Here is a 20,000-nt window from a genome sequence, read left to right on the forward strand (position 1 = left end):
CCTCACCCTCACCTGCTCCTCACCCTCACCTGCTCCTCACCCTCACCTCACCCTTCCTCACCCTCACCTGCTCCTCACCCTCACCTTCTCACCCTTCCTCACCCTCACCTGCTCCTCACCCTCACCTCACCCTTCCTCACCCTCACCTGCTCCTCACCCTCACCTTCTCACCCACATCTCACCCTTCCTCACCCTCACCTGCTCACCCCCATCTCACCCTTCCTCACCCTCACCTGCTCACCCCCACCTCACCCTTCCTCACCTGCTCCTCACCCATGCCGCCTCACCTGCTCACCCCCACCTCACCCTTCCTCACCCTCACCTGCTCCTCACCCACGCCGCCTCACCTGCTCACCCCCACCTCACCCTTCCTCACCCCCCCTCACACTATAATTTGCCCTCCTAATGCCCAGGTCCCTGTTGATTGTGTGTCGTGTGTTGTTATGTCACTGTGATCCTCTCTGTGTGGATGTCAGATAAACAATAAGGGGTCACTCTCCCTCTACAGACACACAGAAAGACAGGTCGATAGACGCAGATCTCTTGGCACCCACCCTTGTTGTACCTGTCTACCCTTGTTCCCTTTACCCCTTACCTTCACCCTCCCTCTCAGTCCCCCCCTCTCCTCTCCTCTCCCTGAGTGTGTTGTGATATGGATGGCTTGTTTGATCACGATATGGCAGCTTACAATAAGGGATTGGACAGGGCCCGACACACAGGCTGCAGCTGATAACACAGGGAGGGAGGGAGGGTGTTAGTATTTATGGCCAATCTTGTTTACAAAGTCAAATCAGCCCTTTACAGATTTAATTTACCACTGACAGCTCTTCCTCTTTGTCTCTCTGTTTATCTCTCTCTACCTCCCTCTCTCCCCTGCCGCCCCTCAGGCAGCGAATAAATAGACTGCTCAGGGAGACACGCAGCCATGCAGCGCTGCAAAACAGATGACTGCCAATATCAGAATGAGAGAGTGAGAGAGAAACAGAGAGACGGAAGAACAGAACTAGAGACAAGGAGAGAGAGAGAAACAGACAGAGCGAGGGGGAGAAAGGCAGAGCGAGAGGGAAACAGACAGAGCGAGGGGAGAGAGGCAGAGAGAGAGGGAAACAGACAGAGCGAGGAGGAGAGAGGCAGAGAGAGAGGGAACAGACAGAGCGAGGGGGAGAGGCAGAGAGAGAGGGAAACAGACAGAGCGAGGAGGAGAGCGGCAACGAGAGAGAGAAACAAACAGAGCGAGGGGAGAGAGGAAGAGAGAGAAAAGCTGTTTTTCCACGTGAGGATTTGAGATTAATGTCCATATACGGGAGGTTCTAACCCAGGGTCGTATATCTCTGTTAAAGCAGCCATCTCTTCCTAACAGGCCTTATTTGTATTGAGCACAGAGTATTATTTCTATTGAGCTGTGGGCTGTAAAGGAAGAGGTTATCATCTCTCTCTTTCACTTCATCTCTCGTGAAAGAGGATCATAGCTCACCTGCTGGGTATCAGCTGTAAAAGTGCCTGGAAGAACCTTTTGGGTTGCCACACTGGGTTGCCAAAACCCCTCTGAAAAGGGTTTTTCAAGGAACTTCTGTGTGAAGGTTGAAACCCGGAAACCTTTTGTGATGGGAAGGGCTCAATTTAAACCTTTTTAATAATATATTGGCCTATCATTGGAGGGGTGGCTTATGTCTTTCCTGTTCACCATGTTAAGTTGGCTAAATTAAAATCTTCCTTGAACATTTATGCATATTACATATTCTACTATATTAATAATATTAACATGGCTGATTACACACAGTAATAAAGTGGTAACTATTCCAACTTTTGGATTTGCATAGGCTCTTGAGGAACTCATCACCTCTGTTAGACTCATTAAAGCTACAAAACTATCAGTGTTCAACCTTAACATGGGATGACAATACAACAAAACAGATGAACAGGAATGACATGGACTCTAACAGGTGGCCCATAGAGATATATATATTAAAGCCACGCCCCTACTAAGCCACACCTCCACTCCAGGGTTCCTCCAGGAAGGTTGCTACATTGAACAATTAAAGGTTCCTCCAAGAACCCCGCAATTAACCAAAGGTGTAACTATGAACATTTGACTAGCAATGGTTCCTTGAGGAACTCCAGGGTTCCTGAAGTCACCACTGATTCTAAGAGTGTAGGACTCAACAACAGCATGGATTTCTCTTGCTCTCTCTTTTAATCTGTCTATTTCTATCTCTCAGTCTTTCTCCTTCACTCTCTCTCTCTTTCCCTCTTCTCCCCCCTCTTCTCTCCCCTCTTCTCTCTCTCTCTTTCCCTCTCTTCTCCCCCCTCTTCTCTCCCCTCTTCTCTCTCTCTCTCTTTCCCTCTCTTCTCTCCCCTCTTCTCTCCCCTCTTCTCTCTCTCTCTGTGGGCTGACTGTGGAGTTTACTTGATGGCTGTGAAATCTGTAGTGTTCAAGGCAAATTCACTGACAGAGGAGGAAAGCACTTAATCATCAGGTGGATGTGTGTGCGTACCATGCAGTATGTGCTTGTATGTGTGTTCAATCGACAGGTGGTTGCTGTTTGCGTTAGCTCCTGGACAGAGGATATCACCAATGCTTTCTGTTACTCTGTCAGTGGTGTGTTATTCTCTGAGCGGTTAGTTTGTCTCCATTCAGTCACAGTATGTTTGTAATCAGATTAGCATTGCGCTGTATCTGCTATCCCGATGCATCACTGCACGCTGCCAAATCTGTGTGTGTGTGTGTGTGTGTGTGTGTGTGTGTGTGTGTGTGTGTGTGTTTAGAATCTGCTAGCGCGGCGCATCACCCGTTGCTGCCAAATGTGTCTGTGTCCCAGCCTGCCTCCAGCCTTTTCCCAGATAACATCTGATCTGATTGTTTGTTGTGCCTTTCTGCTCTCAAAGACCTGATTGTGTGGATGGAGACTCATAATCATCTGTTTATTGGAGCAGATAAGACTTTATATTCCATAGGGAGATTACATCGCTAGGTTTTATCTCTCTTTGATTTCACACACACAGTGCCAACTTTATCACCATGCCAGCAGTGTGTGTCACAGTGTCAAGGATGTGTGTGTGTTTGTGCGTGTGTGCTTGTGTGCACATACATGTGAGTGTGTGTGCTATATATGCAACTCTCTGTGGTCCACTCCTTCTAGGTGCCAATGTCCATGGCTATGTTGACCCCCCAGATGATCAGTCCTCAACAGATGCAGCAGATCCTGTCCCCTCCTCAGCTACAGGCCCTGCTGCAACAACAACAGGCCCTTATGCTTCAGCAGGTAACACACACACACACACACACACACACACCACACCACACACACACACAGTCTCACACTTGCCAATTCTATAAAGCCTGTTTAGTCCTCGAGCACATCCCCATCAGTGAGCATAGCCAAACACTTACAAATGCTTATTTTAGCAATGTAACACCCAGCCACACACACACTTCGCAGCCAGCGAAAGCTTATGTTAGCCGTCTTTGGGCACCAGTTAACATGTCCTGGTTGTTGGTTGATGAGGGGTGTGTGATGAGGTGCTATGATCTGGGTGTGTGTTGGAGGCGGGAGTGTGTTTGTTCTGTTTGGTTCGGCATGGCAACCACTCTTACCTGGCAGGCAACATCTCAAGTCTGTCAAATATTAAACACACATCACACACATAACACACAATCACACACCCACACATACAACACAACTGTCAAATATTTAACACAACGCTGTCATTGCTAGCACCAAACACGCCCCCCGACCTTCTCACCTCACACACCTTCGCAAATTAGTCCACATACACACTCACAAAAATACACACACCACACGCAAATACACACACTCTAAAACGAGTTGTTTGGTTGACCCAACTGGTGGGTTGTTTGGTTGACCCAACTGGTGGGTTGTTTGGTTGACCCAACTGGTGGGTTGTTTGGTTGACCCAACTGGTGGGTTGTTTGGTTGACCCAGCTGGTGGGTTGTTTGGTTGACCCAACTGGTGGGTTGTTTGGTTGACCCAACTGGTGGGTTGTTTGGTTGACCCAACTGGTGGGTTGTTTGGTTGACCCAACTGGTGGGTTGTTTGGTTGACCCAACTGGTGGGTTGTTTGGTTGACCCAACTGGTGGGTTGTTTGGTTGACCCAACTGCTGGGTTGTTTGGTTGACCCAACTGGTGGGTTGTTTGGTTGACCCAACTGGTGGGTTGTAGGTGTTGGGTCACTTAGTTGGGTTGTTTTCTTTAAAAACTGCTGGGTTATTGAGATATGACCCAGTGGGACGCCCATGAGTGTAAATGTAATTATGTTCATAATGTTCTTTTGCATAGTTATGAAATATTAAGGTCGATCATTTACATTTTTGTAGCTTCAATGACGCTTACAGAAGTGTATGAGTTAAAGCCTATGTCAGTCCCATTGTTGGGATACAATACATTTGAATACTATAAGGGCACAAGGTGAGACCCAAATGCAGACACAGGAGGCAGATGGTTGAGCTCCAATATTTATTATAACAAAAGGGGTAGACAAAGGCAGGTCAGGAACAGGCGAGAGTTCATAAACCAGGTCAGAGTCCAAACAGTACCAGGCGATAGGCAGGCTCGAGGTCAGGACAGGCAGAGTGGTCAGGCGGATTCGGCGTCAGGACATGCAAGGATCAAAACCAGGAGGGCTAGGGCCAGGAGGCCTAGGGCCAGGAGGGCTAGGGCCAGGAGGGCTAGGACCAGGAGGGCTAGGGCCAGGAGGGCTAGGGCCAGGAGGGCTAAGGCCAGGAGGGCTAAGGCCAGGAGGGCTAGGGCCAGGAGGGCTAAGGCCAGGAGGGCTAAGGCCAGGAGGGCTAGGGCCAGGAGGGCTAAGGCCAGGAGGGCTAGGGCCAGGAGGGCTAAGGCCAGGAGGGCTAAGGCCAGGAGGGCTAGGGCCAGGAGGGCTAAGGCCAGGAGGGCTAGGGCCAGGAGGGCTAGGAAAAAACAGAGACTGGGGAAAATAGGAGCTAGGAAAAACGCTGGTTGACTTGGCAAAACAAGACGAACTGGGACAGAGAGACAAGAAACACAGGGCTAAATACACCAGGGACTAATGGGGAAAACAGGTGACACCTGGAGTTGGGTGGAGACAATCACAAAGACAGGTGAAACAGATCAGGGCGTGACAAATACTTTATTATAATAAGTAATCAATCATCATAATATAATATAATAATATGTACAAAAATATTCACACCCCTTGACTTTTTCTACATTTTGTTACGTTACATCCTTATTCTAAAATGGATTACATAATTTTTTCCACTCATCAATGTACACACAATACCCCATAATGACATAGTGAAAACAGTTTTTTTTATGCATCCTGTTTCCATTGATCATCCTTGAGATGTTTCTACAACTTGATTGGAGTCCACCTGTGGTAAACTCAATTAATTGGACATGATTTGGAAAGGCACACAGCTGTCTATATAAGGTCCCAAAGTTGACAGGGCATCTCAGAGCAAAAACCAAGCCATGAGGTTGAAGGAATTGTCTGTAGAGCTCCAAGACAGCATTGTGTCGATGCACAGATCTGGGGAAGGGTACCAAAAACATTATGCAGCATTGAAGTTCCCCAAGAACACAGTGGCCTGCATCATTCTTAAATGGAAGAAGTTTGGAACCACCAAGACTCTTCCTAGAGCTGGCCGCCCGGCCAAACTGACCTATCAGAGGAGAAGGGCCTTGGTCAGGGATGTGACCAAGAACCCGATGGTCACTCTGACAGAGCTCCAGAGTTCCTCTGTAGAAATGGGAGAACCTTCCAGAAGGACAACCATCTCTGCAGCACACCACCAATCAGGCCTTTATGGTAGAGTTGCCAGACGGAAGCCACTCCTCAGTAAAAGGCACATGACAGCCTGCTTGGAGTTTGCCAAAAGGAACCTAAAGGACCCTCAGACCATGACAAAAAAGATTATCTGGTCTGATGAAACCAAGATTGAAGTCTTTGGCCTGAATGCCAAGTGTCACGTCTAGAGGAAACCTGGCACCATTCTTATGGTGAAGCATGGTGGTGGCAGCATCATGCTGTGGTGATGTTTTTCAGGGACTGGGAGACTAGTCAGGATCGAGAGATTCTTGATGAAAACCTGCTCCAGAGAGCTCATAACCACAGACTGGGGAAAATACTTTGTTGAGAAAAATGGTAGAAACTCCCCAAATGCAGGTGTGCCAAGCTTGTAGCGTCATACTCAAGGCAGCCTCAAGTCTTCTTGGGTATGACGCTGCAAGCTTGGCACACCTGCATTTGGGGAGTTTCTCCCATTTTTCTCAACAAGGTACTGAGTAAAGGGTCTGAATATGTATGTGATATTTCAGGTTTTTATTTTTAATAGATTTGCAAAAATGTCTAAAAAACAGTTTTTGCTTTGTCATTATGGGGTTTTGTGTGTGTAGACTGAAGAGGAATTTATTTGATTCATTCTAAAATAAGGCTGTAACGTAACAACGTGGAAAAAGTCAAGGTGTCTGAATACTTTCAGAATGGACTGTAACACCCACTTTCTCTCCTGTACGTGTTGAATAGGCAGCTATTAAAAGTGTGTAGACAGAACAGTAGTTCTGACAGAGGCAGGGCTACAACAGATAAATTGAACACACACACATATGTCCAGGGCTTGAACAGACAGTAGATTTAATAAGGAATTGTTTCTTTAGGCCATTTTAAATTGCAGTGGGAAGATCTGACAAAATGGATGGTAATGGAAATATGCTGTCTCTCTGGGAATGAGATGGTTAAGAAGAGCTTGCACAGGTCTTTTTACTCTAACGAGGAGATGGGGGGGTGGGGGTGAAACACTTACACACACACACGCTCACACACACACACACACACACACACACTTGTGTAAGGCCATTTTACCTCTGCTTTTAAAACCACTTGAGTTTAACACAACTCTCCCACTTAATTAACCACACCATGACTGCCACCTAGTCTATATCAGCAAATCAGCCACAAATCAGCACACACACACACACCACATGCAGCAATCACAGACCACATCAGTCATTGGATCATTACATTTCATATCCCATGGAGACTTTGCACTATGTGTGTGTGTGTGTGTGTGTGTGTGTGTGTGTGTGTGTGTGTGTGTGTGTGTGTGTGTGTGTGTGTGTGTGTGTGTGTGTGTGTGTGTGTGTGTGTGTGTGTGTGTGTGTGTGTGTGTGTGTGTGTGTGGTGGTTTAACCTTGACTTTTCCTTTAACCTTTAATTACACCACTGCTGATCTGGTTTCTTTCTCGGTGTGTTAGTTAAGGCAAGGTCACGGTAATAGGCTGGTAATAGGCTGGCAAGGTGAGTGGCTCTCTTAATGCTACAGAGCCACTGAATCACATCATAAAAAATACCTTAATTATCACTTAATTATTCTTACAACTCTCCAGCACCAGCCTAGCTTGTGTGTGTATGCGTGTGTGTGTGTCTGTGTGTGTGTGTGTGTGTGTGTGTGTGTGTGTGTGTGTGTGTCTGTGTGTGCATGTGTGTGTGTGTCTGTGTGTCTGTGTGTGTGTGTGTGTGTGTCTGTGTGTGTGTGTGTGTCTGTGTGTGTGTGTGTGTGTCTGTGTGTGTGTGTGTGTGTGTGTGTGTCTGTGAAAGGGAGGTAGCCACTGCCTTGGAGAGGAGAGATGAACTCTGCCTATGGAGTATGGAAAGACAGGGAGGTGGGACAGAGGGAAAAATGGGAGGGACAAAGAATAAATAAGAGAAATGGACAGAATCAGAGGAATAGAAAGAAACACACATTCCCCTGTTGTTGCAACAGGCTGTCAGAGCACAGGGAGATGCTTATCCTCATGGAGTGTCCTTGGTAAATTATTGATTAGTTAGTCAGACAAACAGAAACAGGCTGTCTCTCGTCAGTAGTAACAGTACCAGCCAGTAGAAGTCTTCCCTCATCTTCTCTGATCTGAAACACAGGCTGGTTGAAACCATATGACTTTACGTTTAACAGTTACTAGGCGAGTTGTTCACTTCAGACTATAAAGATCAACAAGATTTCATAGCTTCCTTTCAAAATGTGACATGTTATGGATGAACGTCTATTTCATTCTGCGTGGTTACGGGATTAAACAGAAACAACTCGCAGGTTAACAGTTTAGGCATTAACTCTGAGTGGTTAAGGTTAGGGCTATGGTTTGGGGAAGCCTTAAAACCAAATAATGAAAAACGATGCGCAAGGGCCATCAAGTATCATCAGTATTCTCAAGGCTTGCTAGAGCATTGTGAACGGCTGTGGCGCAGTGGTGTGAGCAACGCTCTCCGAGCATCTCGAGTTCGCTCCCAGTGTTGGGAGATGTTTTTTTGTTTCATTTTAGCGCTGAGGATATATCGCTCTCAGGACCTTTTCAAACAACGACATCAAAGTTTATTTCTAGCGATCAGGCTGATACACCTTGATTCTCCTTCAAAATGGCCACATCAGAACATGTCCCTCCTCCCCCAACCCGGTAAGCAAGCAGCCCATAAATAACTGTGTGTCTCTGGTGCTATGGCGACGCCTTCCATGCCAGCTACTGTAGGGCACCGAGATTTACGGGGCTGTCCAGGTGTTTCAGGTGAACATTAAATCATTATTTTTAAAGGAAGAAAGTCCACTCCTGTTGGGTCATGTTTGCACTTCTCTCCCTAGATGGACAGAACACTCCTGTTGGGTCATGTTTGCACTTCTCTCCCTAGAGGGACAGAACACTCCTGTTGGGTCATGTTTGCACTTCTCTCCCTAGAGGGACAGAACACTCCGGTTGGGTCATGTTTGCACTTCTTTCCCTAGAGGGACAGAACACTCCTGTTGGGTCATGTTTGCACATCTGTCCCTAGAGGGACAGAACACTCCTGTTGGGTCATGTTTGCACTTCTCTCCCTAGAGGGTCAGAACACTCCTGTTGTGTCATGTTTGCACTTCTCTCCCTAGAGGGACAGAACACTCCTGTTAGGTCATGTTTGCACATCTGTCCCTAGAGGGACAGACCACTCCTGTTGGGTCATGTTTGCACATCTGTCCCTAGAGGGACAGAACACTCCTGTTGGGTCATGTTTGCACATACACTCCTGTTGGGTCATGTTTGCACATCTGTCCCTAGAGGGACAGAACACTCCTGTTGGGTCATGTTTGCACATACACTCCTGTTGGGTCATGTTTGCACATCTCTCCCTAGAGGGACAGAACACTCCTGTTGTGTCATGTTTGCACATCTGTCCCTAGAGGGACAGAACACTCCTGTTGGGTCATGTTTGCACATCTCTACCTAGAGGGACAGAACACTCCTGTTGGGTCATGTTTGCACATCTGTCCCTAGAGGGACAGAACACTCCTGTTGGGTCATGTTTGCACATCTGTCCCTAGAGGGACAGAACACTCCTGTTAGGTCATGTTTGCACATCTGTCCCTAGAGGGACAGACCACTCCTGTTGGGTCATGTTTGCACATCTGTCCCTAGAGGGACAGAACACTCCTGTTGGGTCATGTTTGCACATACACTCCTGTTGGGTCATGTTTGCACATCTGTCCCTAGAGGGACAGAACACTCCTGTTGGGTCATGTTTGCACATCTCTCCCTAGAGGGACAGAACACTCGTGTTGGGTCATGTTTGCACATCTCTACCTAGAGGGACAGAACACTCCTGTTGAGTCATGCTTGCACATCAGTCCCTAGAGGGACAGACCACTCCTGTTGGGTCATGTTTGCACTTCTCTCCCTAGAGGGACAGAACACTCCTGTTGGGTCATGTTTGCACTTCTCTCCCTAGAGGGACAGAACACTCCTGTTGGGTCATGTTTGCACTTCTCTCCCTAGAGGGACAGAACACTCCTGTTGGGTCATGTTTGCACTTCTCTCCCTAGAGGGACAGAACACTCCTGTTGGGTCATGTTTGCACTTCTCTCTAACTTATACACATTATACACCTGCACACATTATACACCTATACACATTATACACCTGCAAACATTATACACCTATACACATTATACACCTATACACATTATACATCTATACACATTATCCACCTATACACATTATACACATATACACATTATACACCTATACACATTATACATCTATACACATTATACACCTATACACATTATACACCTATACACATTATCCACCTATACACATTATACGCCTATACACATTATACACTTATACACATTATACACCTATACACATTATACACCTATACACATTATACACCTATACACATTATACATCTATACACATTATACATCTATACACATTATACACATTATACACCTATACACATTATACACCTATACACATTATACACTTATACACATTATACACCTATACACATTATACACCTATACACATTATACACCTATACACATTATACATCTATACACATTATACATCTATACACATTATACACATTATACACCTATACACATTATACACCTATACACATTCTACACATTATACATCTATACACATTATACACATTATACACCTATACACATTATACACATTATACACCTATACACATTATACATCTATACACATTATACGGAACACATTACAATAACAGGTTGTCTACCTGCTTTAGTTGTTGTTATTCATCACATAAACACACACACCTTCTCAGTCTTACTGCTCTCTATTGTATCTTTTGTTGTTGTGGAAACTGATTATACATCACATAAACACACACACCTTCTCAGTCTTACTGCTCTCTATTGTATCTTTAGTTGTTGTGGAAACTGATTATACATCACATAAACACACACACCTTCCCAGTCTTACTGCTCTCTATTGTATCTTTAGTTGTTCTGGAAACTGATTATACATCACATAAACACACACACCTTCTCAGTCTTACTGCTCTCTATTGTATCTTTAGTTGTTGTGGAAACTGATTATACATCACATAAACACACACACCTTCTCAGTCTTACTGCTCTCTATTGTATCTTTAGTTGTTGTGGAAACTGATTATACATCACATAAACACACACACCTTCTCAGTCTTACTGCTCTCTATTGTACCTTGTGTTATTGCAGCTAGGCCTGGGGTTTGCTGTCACAGGAGGCTTTTGATCAATTTCCCTCCTCTTTTCCCTCCTTCCTCCCCTCCCCAGCTACAGGAGTACTATAAGAAGCAGCAGGAGCAGCTGCATCTTCAGCTTCTGACTCAGCAGCAGCAGCAGGCTGGGAAGCAGGCAGCCAAAGAGGTGAGACCCCTACTGAGTGGTGTTATCAAGTGCACTCACAAGCACACGCGTACACAGTTGAAGTGGCCAACACGTGAGTTAGGGGATTGTGGATAAGGGCCCAAGGAGGTGAGCGTTTGCACTGGGGCAGAGTGTTCACCTCTTCTACTCGATCTCCTGTCCTCTTATCCTATCATTCTCTCCTTTCCTCCTCCTGTCCTCTTATTGTATTTCTGTGTTGTGTACTCTGCGTTTCCAAACAGGGATTATGGTAGTGATGGAATATGGCTTTACATTTCTCTCTGCTAACACACCATGCCAAACCCTACTCACAGAGAGCTCTGTCTTAATGCAGGATAAGTATTTATTTACATGGCGTGTAAATGCATGCGAGCGTGTGTGTGTGTGCGTGTGTGCGTGTGCGCGCGTGTGTGCGTGTGTGTGTGTGTGTGTGTGAAGCATGAAGTAAAATCCTGTTGTAGCCTCACTATAAGAGGGGTCTGACACTTTTAATTGTCAATTAACCCCCGCAGTCGGTGAGAACGGTGCCAACACACACCTCCGCAAGGTTTAATCACACTAACAGGGATCATGGGGGATCAAGTAGCATCACAACGCGTAACAACAAAGAGAAATCCACCTCAATCACACCAGATTACTGTCATAGAGGTTATGTTGGGAGGGTGGTGTTGGTTCAATTCTGATTCTCTGTAATAATGGCATGGGTATAGTAATGCATTTTATTTTGCATCAAACAACACAACATTTTCAGGCTCCTCCTTGTCTGAAGGACAAGTGGATTAACAGGTTAATGTCAAGCCCTGCATGTTGTTTTTTTCAGAAGTCTCATGGAATGTAGACCTACATTGAACACCACACATTGGCTGCTACTGTAGGCTGAATGATAGAACAGCTATTTCCATGTTAAAATGTTATGGGATGCATTTTCTCCATAGTTTTTGATGAAAGGCCACTCTGTTAGGCCTACATTATGATCAAATAGCCACAGTAGTCTTCTTGACCGCTATCTGAAACTGTAACTTAAAGCGGGTACTAGAGGTCGACCAATTATGATTTTTCAACGCCGATACCGATTATTGGAGGACCAAAAAAGCCGATACCGATTAATCGGCTGATTTTATTTATTTATTTATTTGTAATAATGACAATTACAACAATACTGAATAAACACTTTTATTTTAACCTAATATAAAACATCAATAACAATCAATTTAGCCTCAAGTAAATAATGAAACATGTACAGTTTGGTTTAAATAATACAAAAACAAAGTGTTGGAGAAGAAAGTAAAAGTGCAATATGTGCCATGTAAAAAAGCTAACGTTTAAGTTCCTTGCTCAGAACATGAGATCATATGAAAGCTGGTGGTTCCTTTTAACATGAGTCTTCAATATTCCCAGGTAAGAAGTTTTACGTTTTGTTATTATAGGAATTCTACGACTCTCTCTCTCTATACCATTTGTATTTCATTAACCTTTGACTATTGGATGTTCTTATAGGCACTTTAGTATTGCCAGTGTAACCGTATATAGCTTCCGTTCCCTCTCCTCACCCCTACCTGGGCTCGAACCAGGAACACATCGACAACAGCCACACTCGAAGCATCATTACCCATCGCTCCACAAAAGCCACGGCTCTTGCAGAGCAAGGGGAACAACTACTTCAAGGTCTCAGAGCGAGTGACGTCACCAATTGAAATGCTATTAGCGCGCACCCTGCTAACTAGCTAGCCATTTCACATTGGTTACACCAGCCTAATCTCGGGTGTTGATAGGTTTGAAGTCATAAACAGCAAAATGCTTGAAGCACAGCGAAGAGCTGCTGGCAAACACACTGAAGTGCTGTTTGAATGAATGCTTGCGAGCCTGCTGGTGCCTACCACCGCTCAGTCAGACTGCTCTATCAAGCATCAAATCACATACTTAATTATAACGTAATAACACAGAAATACGAGCCTTAGGTCATTAATATGGTCGAATCCGGAAACTATCATTTAGAAAACAAATGTTTATTCTTTAAGTGAAATACGGAACCGTTCCGTATTTTATCTAACGGGTGGCATCCATAAATCTAAATATTCCTGTTACATTGAACAACCTTCAATGTTATGTCATTATTACGTAAAATTCTGGCAAATTAGTTCGCAATGAGCCAGGCGGCCCAAACTGTTGCATATACCCTGAATCTGCGTGCAATGAACGAAAGAGAAGAGACACAATTTCCCTAGTTTAATATTGCCTGCTAATCTGGATTTCTTTTAACTAAATATGCAGGTTTAAAAATATATACTTCTGTGTATTGATTTTAAGCAAGGAATTTATGTTTATGGTTAGGTACATTCGTGCAATGATTGTGCTTTATTCGCAAATGCGCTTTTGTTACATCATCCCCCGTTAGGCGAAGTTGGCTGTCTTTGTTAGGAAGAAAGTCTTCACACAGTTCACAACGGGCCAGGCGGCCCAAACTGCTGCATATACCCTGACTCTGTTGCAAGAGAAGTGACACAATTTACCTAGTTAAAATAAATTAATGTTAGCAGGCAATATTAACTAAATATGCAGGTTTAAAAATATATACTTGTGTATTGATTTTAAGAAAGGCATTGATGTTTATGGTTAGGTACACAATGGTGCAACGACAGTGCTTTTTTCACAAATGAGCTTGTTAAATCCCCCGTTTGATGAAGTAGGCTATGATTCAATGATAAATTAACAGGCACCGCATCGATAATATGCAACGCAGGACAAGCTAAATAAACTAGTAATATCATCAACCATGTGTAGTTAACTAGTGATTATGTTAAGACTGATTGTTTTTATAAGATAAGTTTAATGCTAGCTAGCACCTTACCGTGGCTCCTTGCTGCACTCGCATAACAGGTAGTCAGCCTGCCACACAGTCTCCTCGTGGAGTGCAATGTAATCGGCCATGATCGGTGTCCAAAAATGCAGATTACCGAATGTTATGAAAACCTGAAATCGGCTCTAATTAATCGGCCATTCTGATTAATCGGTCAACCTCTAGCAGGTGCAGCCTCAATATTCACAGTAAACTCGCGCTGGAAGTTTTCACATCATTCAAGTTTCTGCTCAGAAGACCCGAAATTTGCTGAGTGCCTAATTTTTTTTGAGGGATCATTGGTTATCAGTTGTCAGAGGTGTCTAAGACAACAATAATATAGTGATTTTATCACAAACACACACACTCTCAGACATACAAACACACACACTCTCCACATACAAACACACACACACACTCTCCACATACAAACACACACTCGTCATCCAATTTTCAGAGAGTAGAGGAGGGATGTGACAGTAACAGAGGAAAGGAGAAGTGAGAGAGAAAGAGAAAAGTGAGAGAGAAAGAGGGAGAGAGAGAGAGAGAAGTGAGAGAGAAAGAAGGAGAAAAGAGCAGGTAGGAAACAGAGACAGGCTTCTAGAGAGCTCATGGACTCCAGAGACCATTGTGGGAATTGCACGAGGAGGTTCGCCCTAGATCATCCCTCCTTTCTCCCTCCCGCCATCCTTTCCTCCTCTCTCATCCCTGATCCCCCTCTCCCTGTGGACCCTCTCCCTCCTCGCCTACAGCGGTCAGCCAACTCATCCGTGACCAAAGCAAACCAGTTGTGGTTGACTTGCATGTAGAGACCGTGTCTAATGCTGTTTTTCCTTTTTTCCTTCTCCTGTCCGAGTCGCCGGTTTTGTTTTCCTGTAACAACCAGACAAGTGCAAACACTGGTCACACACACACACACACACACACACACACACACACACACACACAAACACACCACACACACACACACACACACACACAAACACACCACACACACACACACACACACAAACACACCACACACACACACACACACACACACACACACACACACACCACACACACCACAGTTGATGTGTGATGGTTCACCATACCCACTGTTGTGGACATGCATCATCTCCTGTGTTCAGTTAAAGCTAAGCCTGCTGTACAGTCTAACTCAATGCCTTACAGTCATCAACAGTCCAACTCAGACATATTGATATGCCTCCAGAACCGCAATACTGCTTGTTTTCTAGCTGGTGGTTAATTGAATGGTAAATGACATTGATTGTCTCCACTCACCTGGTGTCCCAGGACTGAGAGGAAGAAGGACAAGCAGCAGGACTGTGGACCTCCAGGCCTGGCGGTGCTCAACCTACTAGTTAGATTGGGTATGGCAGGTAGGTTACATAGGTCTATGTAGGTCACCTGCTTATCAAGTGCCCAGGAAATCGAGGTTAGGTCACATGTGTCAAACTCATTCCACAGAGGGCAGAGTGTCTGTGGGTTTTCGGTGCACCCTTGTACTTGATTGATGAATTAAGGTCAATAATTAGTACTTGGTTTTCTAGGTCTTAATTGAAAGGAAAAAACAAAAACCCTCAGACACTGAGGGGAAGGGCAGTGGTATTCAAACTTTTTCAACAGGGACCCTATTTTTACTGCCATCATTTCTCACGACTCCACCCCAACCCAAATGCATATCAACAAATAATATCATTTTAATCTCTATCAAAATGAATAGAAACCAATAAATACATAAAACATTTTTTTATTTTATTACTTCCTCAAAAAAAATGGCATACAATGATCTGTACTCTTATTTAAAACATGTTGGCAACCCCCACTGCAGCTGTGGTCGCCACCCCGACATTTAATACCACTGGCCTAGGGGATAGGGGAAGTGCCTAGGGGATAGGGGAAGTGTCTAGGGGATAAGGGGAAGTGTCTAGGGGATAGGGGAAGTGCCTAGGGGATAGGGGATAGGGGAAGTGTCTAGGGGATAGGGGAAGTGTCTAAGGGATAGGGGAAGTGCCTATGAGATAGGGGAAGTGCCTAGGGGATAGGGGAAGTGCCTAGGGGATAGGGGAAGTGCCTAGGGGATAGGGGAAGTGTCTAGGGGATAGGGGTAGGGGATAGGGGAAGTGTCTAGGGGATAGGGGAAGTGTCTAGGGGATAGGGGAAGTGCCTATGAGATAGGGGAAGTGCCTAGGGGATAGGGGAAGTGCCTAGGGGATAGGGCCTAGGGGATAGGGGAAGTGTCTAGGGGATAAGGGGAAGTGTCTAGGGGATAGGGGAAGTGTCTAGGGGATAGGGGAAGTGCCTAGGGGATAGGGGAAGTGTCTAGGGGATAGGGGAAGTGTCTAAGGGATAGGGGAAGTGCCTATGAGATAGGGGAAGTGCCTAGGGGATAGGGGAAGTGCCTAGGGGAAGTGTCTAGGGGATAGGGGAAGTGTCTAGGGGATAGGGGAAGTGCCTAGGGGATAGGGGAAGTGCTTAGGGGATAGGGGAAGTGTCTAGGGGATAGGGGAAGTGTCTAGGGGATAGGGGAAGTGCCTAGGGGATAGGGGAAGTGCCTATGAGATAGGGGAAGTGCCTAGGGGATAGGGGAAGTGTCTAGGGGATAGGGGAAGTGCCTATGGGATAGGGGAAGTGCCTAGGGGATAGGGGAAGTGCCTAGGGGATAGGGGAAGTGTCTAGGGGATAGGGGAAGTGTCTAGGGGATAGGGGAAGTGTCTAGGGGATAGGGGAAGTGCCTAGGGGATAGGGGAAGTGCCTATGAGATAGGGGAAGTGCCATGGGGATAGGGGAAGTGTCTAGGGGATAGGGGAAGTGTCTAGGGGATAGGGGAAGTGCCTAGGGGATAGGGGAAGTGCCTAGGGGATAGGGGAAGTGCCTAGGGGATAGGGGAAGTGCCTATGAGATAGGGGAAGTGTCTAGGGGATAGGGGAAGTGCCTAGGGGATAGGATAAGTGCCTAGGGGATAAGGGGAAGTGTCTAGGGGATAGGATAGGGGAAGTGCCTAGGGGATAGGGGAAGTGTCTAGGGGATAGGGGAAGTGTCTAGGGGATAGGGGAAGTGCCTAGGGGATAGGGGAAGTGCCTAGGGGATAGGGGAAGTGCCTATGAGATAGGGGAAGTGCCTAGGGGATAGGGGAAGTGCCTATGAGATAGGGGAAGTGCCTAGGGGATAGGGGAAGTGCCTAGGGGATAGGGGAAGTGTCTATGGGATAGGGGAAGTGCCTAGGGGATAGGGGAAGTGCCTAGGGGATAAGGGGAAGTGTCTAGGGGATAGGATAGGGGAAGTGCCTAGGGGATAGGGGAAGTGTCTAGGGGATAGGGGAAGTGCCTAGGGGATAGGGGAAGTGTCTAGGGGATAGGGGAAGTGCCTAGGGAATAGGGGAAGTGCCTAGGGGATAGGGGAAGTGTCTAGGGGATAGGGGAAGTGTCTAGGGGATAGGGGAAGTGCCTAGGGGATAGGGGAAGTTCCTAGGAGATAGGGGAAGTGCCTAGGGGATAGGGGAAGTGTCTAGGGGATAGGGGAAGTGCCTATGGGATAGGGGACGTGCCTAGGGGATAGGGGAAGTGCCTAGGGGATAGGGGAAGTGTCTAGGGGATAGGATAGGGGAAGTGTCTAGGGAATAGGGGAAGTGTCTAGGGGATAGGGGAAGTGTCTAAAGTGTCTAGGGGATAGGGGAAGTGCCTAGGGGATAGGGGAAGTGTCTAGGGGATAGGGGAAGTGCCTAGGGGATAGGGGAAGTGCCTAGGGGATAGGGGAAGTGCCTAGGGGATAAGGGAAGTGCCTAGGGGATAGGAGAAGTTTCTAGGGGATAGGGAGAGAGGGAGGGATGGAGAGAGAGAGAGAGTGATGGAGAGAGGGGGAGAGGGATGGAAGGATGGAGAGAGGGGGAGAGAGAGCAAGGGATGGAGAGAGAGATGGAGAGAGAGGGGGATGGAGAGAGAGAGGGGGATGGAGAGAGAGAGAGGGATGGAGAGAGAGAGGGATGGAGAGAGAGAGAGGGATGGAGAGAGAGAGGGATGGAGAGAATGAGAGAGAGAGTGATGGAGAGAGAGAGAGAGATGGAGAGAGAGGGGGATGGAGAGAGAGAGAGGGATGGAGAGAGAGAGTAGGATAAAAAAAAAATACAAATCTCCCCTGTGCCTTTTTGAGTGTTTGTGCATCGATGACTGTGACTTTTTGACCTCTTCTCTATTCTCTGATTGTTCCACTCGCTCTTTTCTGTGTAGAAGTGATGCTGAAAGAGTGTGTGTTTGCGTACGTGTTTGTGAGTGGTGCATTGGGTTGGTCAGAAGTCAGCTTGATGAAGTGACTCTGTCTGTCACACTAGCCATTTGGGACCGTGTGTGTGTGTGTGTGTGTGTGTGTGACTGGCAGGCTCAGACAGTGTGTGATGTGCTCATAAATCACATTGACAGCCTGTTACTACGCTAGCTTTGGCCACTCAGCCGCGGCTAATGTAAACAGAACACACACACAATGTGTTAAAGAACCACTACCATGTCTCTGGAGAGAGAGGGTGAGATAGAGGGAGGGACATGAAACGGACAGACAGGACCAGGGAGGAGAAGAGATGGACCAAGAGAGAGGGAAAGTGTTGAACAGTGCTATAGAGCTTCAAACAGCAAAAGCTACAGACAAGGCCTAGAGTTTTTCCTGATCATGACCAAATGACTGAAATAGGAAAAACTCCGGCCCTAGTTACATGGTCAATCAAATATTCTGTACCTAGCTGTAGACACTAAAGTGTATTTGGCTTGGTGCGGGTCTATGAGAAGGTTGTTGAGTGTGCAGTTGTGACAGATGTCAAGAGAACAAGCGGTGGAACATTGTAACTGGCAGATCAGATTTATTTTTCTTCTCTTCTCTCTCTGGGAAAAAATGGCTGTAGTGCTGACATAGTGACCCTCTGCCTGCCTCCCTAAACACACACGCACACCCTACCTCCCCAGATGCCCATTCTGGAAGGAAGTGACCTCGGTGGCGTTCCTGTGAGTTCAAATCAAATCAAATTTTATTTGCCACATACACATGGTTAGCAGATGTTAATGCGAGTGTAGCGAAATGCTTGTGCTCCTAGTTCCGACAATGCAGTAATAACAAGTAATCTAACTAACAATTCCAAAACTACTGTCTTGTACAGTAGTTGTAAGGGGATAAAGAATATGTACATAAGGATATATGAATGAGTGATGGTACAGAGCAGCATAGGCAAGATACAGTAGATGGTATCGAGTACAGTATATACATATGAGATGAGTATGTAAACAAAGTGGCATAGTTAAAGTGGCTAGTGATACATGTATTACATAAGGATACAGTCGATGATATAGAGTACAGTATATATGTATGCATATGAGATGAATAATGTAGGGTAAGTAACATTATATAAGGTAGCATTGTTTAAAGTGGCTAGTGATATATTTACATAATTTCCCATCAATTCCCATTATTAAAGTGGCTGGAGTTGAGTCAGTGTCAGTGTGTTGGCAGCAGCCACTCAGTGTTAGTGGTGGCTGTTTAACAGTCTGATGGCCTTGAGATAGAAGCTGTTTTTCAGTCTCTCGGTCCCAGCTTTGATGCACCTGTACTGACCTCGCCTTCTGGATGATAGCGGGGTGAACAGGCAGTGGCTCGGGTGGTTGATGTCCTTGATGATCTTTATGGCCTTCCTGTGACATCGGGTGGTGTAGGTGTCCTGGAGGGCAGGTAGTTTGCCCCAGGTGATGCGTTGTGCAGACCTCACTACCCTCTGGAGAGCCTTACGGTTGAGGGCGGAGCAGTTGCCGTACCAGGCGGTGATACAGCCCGCCAGGATGCTCTCGATTGTGCATCTGTAGAAGTTTGTGAGTGCTTTTGGTGACAAGCCGAATTTCTTCAGCCTCCTGAGGTTGAAGAGGCGCTGCTGCGCCTTCTTCACAATGCTGTCTGTGTGAGTGGACCAATTCAGTTTGTCTGTGATGTGTATGCCGAG

General features: G+C 46.0%; 1 protein-coding gene across 8 annotated transcripts in view; it reads left to right on the forward strand.

The window, feature by feature from the left end:
• foxp4 (forkhead box P4) overlaps positions 1-20,000 on the forward strand; it is a 188,193-nt gene that overhangs the window by 114,629 nt on the left and 53,564 nt on the right. For 6 of the 8 annotated variants that reach the window (XM_036983565.1, XM_036983561.1, XM_036983563.1 and 3 more), the window contains exons 4-5: positions 3,141-3,263; positions 11,098-11,190. The exons of 1 other annotated variant lie outside the window; for it this stretch is intronic. In XM_036983565.1, the coding sequence (XP_036839460.1) occupies positions 3,141-3,263; positions 11,098-11,190 (216 nt within the window). The remainder of the gene's footprint in view (positions 1-3,140; positions 3,264-11,097; positions 11,191-20,000) is intronic. One more of the 8 variants, XM_036983567.1, reaches the window with a different exon arrangement.

Source organism: Oncorhynchus mykiss, chromosome 7 (assembly GCF_013265735.2).
Source record: "Oncorhynchus mykiss isolate Arlee chromosome 7, USDA_OmykA_1.1, whole genome shotgun sequence".
In the NCBI taxonomy this organism is placed as follows: domain Eukaryota; kingdom Metazoa; phylum Chordata; class Actinopteri; order Salmoniformes; family Salmonidae; genus Oncorhynchus; species Oncorhynchus mykiss.